The following is a 2,113-nucleotide window of genomic DNA, read 5'->3' on the forward strand; positions in this document are numbered from 1 at the left end:
CAACCAAATAAATGTGTGCAGGGACAGGATTTTAGAATGTAGCCTGCATGCCTTCAGAAGACGCCGTTTTGATCCAGCAGCAAAACTGGATGTTAGTTTTGTGGATGAGGAGGGCAGCGCTGAAGGGGCAGTTGATGAAGGTGGTCCCACACGAGAATATCTAAGACTGTTAATGAGGGCAATTCATCAATCTAATGTCTTTGAGGGGCACGAGAATGACCGCCATCTAGCTTTGGACACTAGTGGTCAGTATTATTATTTATTTATTTTTCCCAATTCTTAAGGTTGGAAACTGTCAAGTAACTTTTTTTTTTCTTTAGCGTAGGAGTCAAAAATGTACAACTGTATTGGAAAAATGATATCGGTCTGTTTGGTGCATGGAGGCATTGGACCACATTTCTTCTCTCAAAGGCTGTATAACCACATTTGTGGCACATTGTCTCAACCTACCCTGGTTGAGGAAGTTGTTAACCATTCATTCAGAGAGCAGTTGATCAAGGTTAGTCACAATTTTAAGCATTTTGAATATTGATCATAAGCTTAAATTCAGTTTCACATAAATTTTTCTTTTTAGATTCAGGATGCAAACACAGTCGTGGAGGCAAACGAAGCCATTATGCAGGCAGCAGATACTCTGAGCATTATTGGAGCATTAAGGTGTGTAACTACTCTGGAAGAGAGGGACTCCCTTGTGCAATCTGCTGCAGACTTCTTTGTAAATGGCCGAGTGTGCACTGCATTGCAACAGTAAGCAAGATCCTAACTTTTTCTATTAGAAATCTTGTATTCTAAAGTATGGCCATATTCTCATTTCTTAAAGGTTTGTGGAAGATTTGAAGACTCTCAATGTGCTAGATGAGATTCAGAAAAACCCTGCAGTCTTTCAAGAATTGTTTGTCTGTGAGGAGAAACCACTCTCGGCACGGGACCTATGCACACTTTTCCAAGTGTGTTTTTCTGTGCAAGGCAGCAATAAAAGGAGGATAGAAAATCAAACCATATGCTACTGGAGAGACTGGTTGGTGGATATTGAAGGTACATTTATTGTGATACTTTAAGCAGAACCAGTATCAATTAGATTTTGTGACCCAATTTAAACAATCATAGTTTGAGTATAGAAGCAGGTTTTTTAAATGACTGACAAGACCAGAAACAGTTCAATTGCTAGAAATGTCTCTTTCCTGGAAAGTCATTTTCTTAAGCTGCCATAGAAATAGTCTTTTATCAGTGAATATATAATATATAATGATCATGCTTAGTCATGGTTTGTCTTCAAAATGTTTTGATTTATATTTACTAACAAGAAATGCATTGTTATCGCCAATATAACAAGATTGAGAAAGAACATGGACAGACATTTAACACATTTTCTTCCATGTCTTTAAAAGTACAAACTGGATACTTTATATCAAAGGTCATAATTTCAACATTTTGTCTTTCAGAAGGAGAATGCAGTCCCGTTACCCTTGAAATGATACTGGAGTTCGCTTCCGGAGCATCCACAGTGCTTCCACTGGGCTTTCCCCATCGTCCACAAATTGAATTTCTCCATGAGGCTAACAAAGTCTTCCCAGAAGCAAATACTTGCCTACTCCGCCTTCCTGTACACTCAGACTATGAGTCTTTCACAAASTACATGAAAGAGGGGGTGCTGCAGTCACCTACCTTTGGTGTTGCATAATCAACTAATAAGTGTAAAAAGCAGTTCTTTTAAAAAAAGAGTTGGAATGTTTTGAAAAGTTAAGTGTTTTAAAGTAAGTTATAGTAAAAGTAATGTAATGGCCAAACTTGGAAAATATTGAAATGTARATACAGTATTTGCATTTTTTTTTTATTTTTTGCAAATAGATGTCTCTTTTAGCCACTTTTTGGTTACACAAATTTAAAGCTGTATGTTTGAGCCACACTGCAAAAACAAAGGGTCTTATCAAGTATTTTTGGACTATTTTCTAGTGCAAATATCTTAGTACACTTAAGATAAAACTAACTTACATCTAACTTTTCATCAAGATATGAGCTTTTTTTAAGTCAATAATTTAGTATTGATGAAAAAGTAGTACTTACATTGGCATATTAATTTCACTTCTAACTGGACATCTTTCCCTTGCTATAA

General features: G+C 36.4%; 1 protein-coding gene across 1 annotated transcript; it reads left to right on the forward strand.

Annotated features, from left to right (window-relative positions):
• The first annotated feature begins 67 nt into the window (after positions 1 to 67).
• Positions 68 to 1,711, forward strand: LOC103474119 (G2/M phase-specific E3 ubiquitin-protein ligase). The gene is made up of 5 exons (XM_008424863.2): positions 68 to 245; positions 321 to 499; positions 575 to 747; positions 821 to 1,035; positions 1,443 to 1,711. The coding sequence occupies exons 2-5, from the start codon at positions 335 to 337 to the stop codon at positions 1,679 to 1,681; spliced, it is 792 nt and encodes a 263-aa protein (XP_008423085.1). The 5' UTR covers positions 68 to 245; positions 321 to 334; the 3' UTR covers positions 1,682 to 1,711.
• The last annotated feature ends 402 nt before the right edge of the window (positions 1,712 to 2,113 follow it).

The sequence above is a fragment of the Poecilia reticulata genome, linkage group LG13, assembly GCF_000633615.1.
Source record: "Poecilia reticulata strain Guanapo linkage group LG13, Guppy_female_1.0+MT, whole genome shotgun sequence".
Lineage (NCBI taxonomy): Eukaryota > Metazoa > Chordata > Actinopteri > Cyprinodontiformes > Poeciliidae > Poecilia > Poecilia reticulata.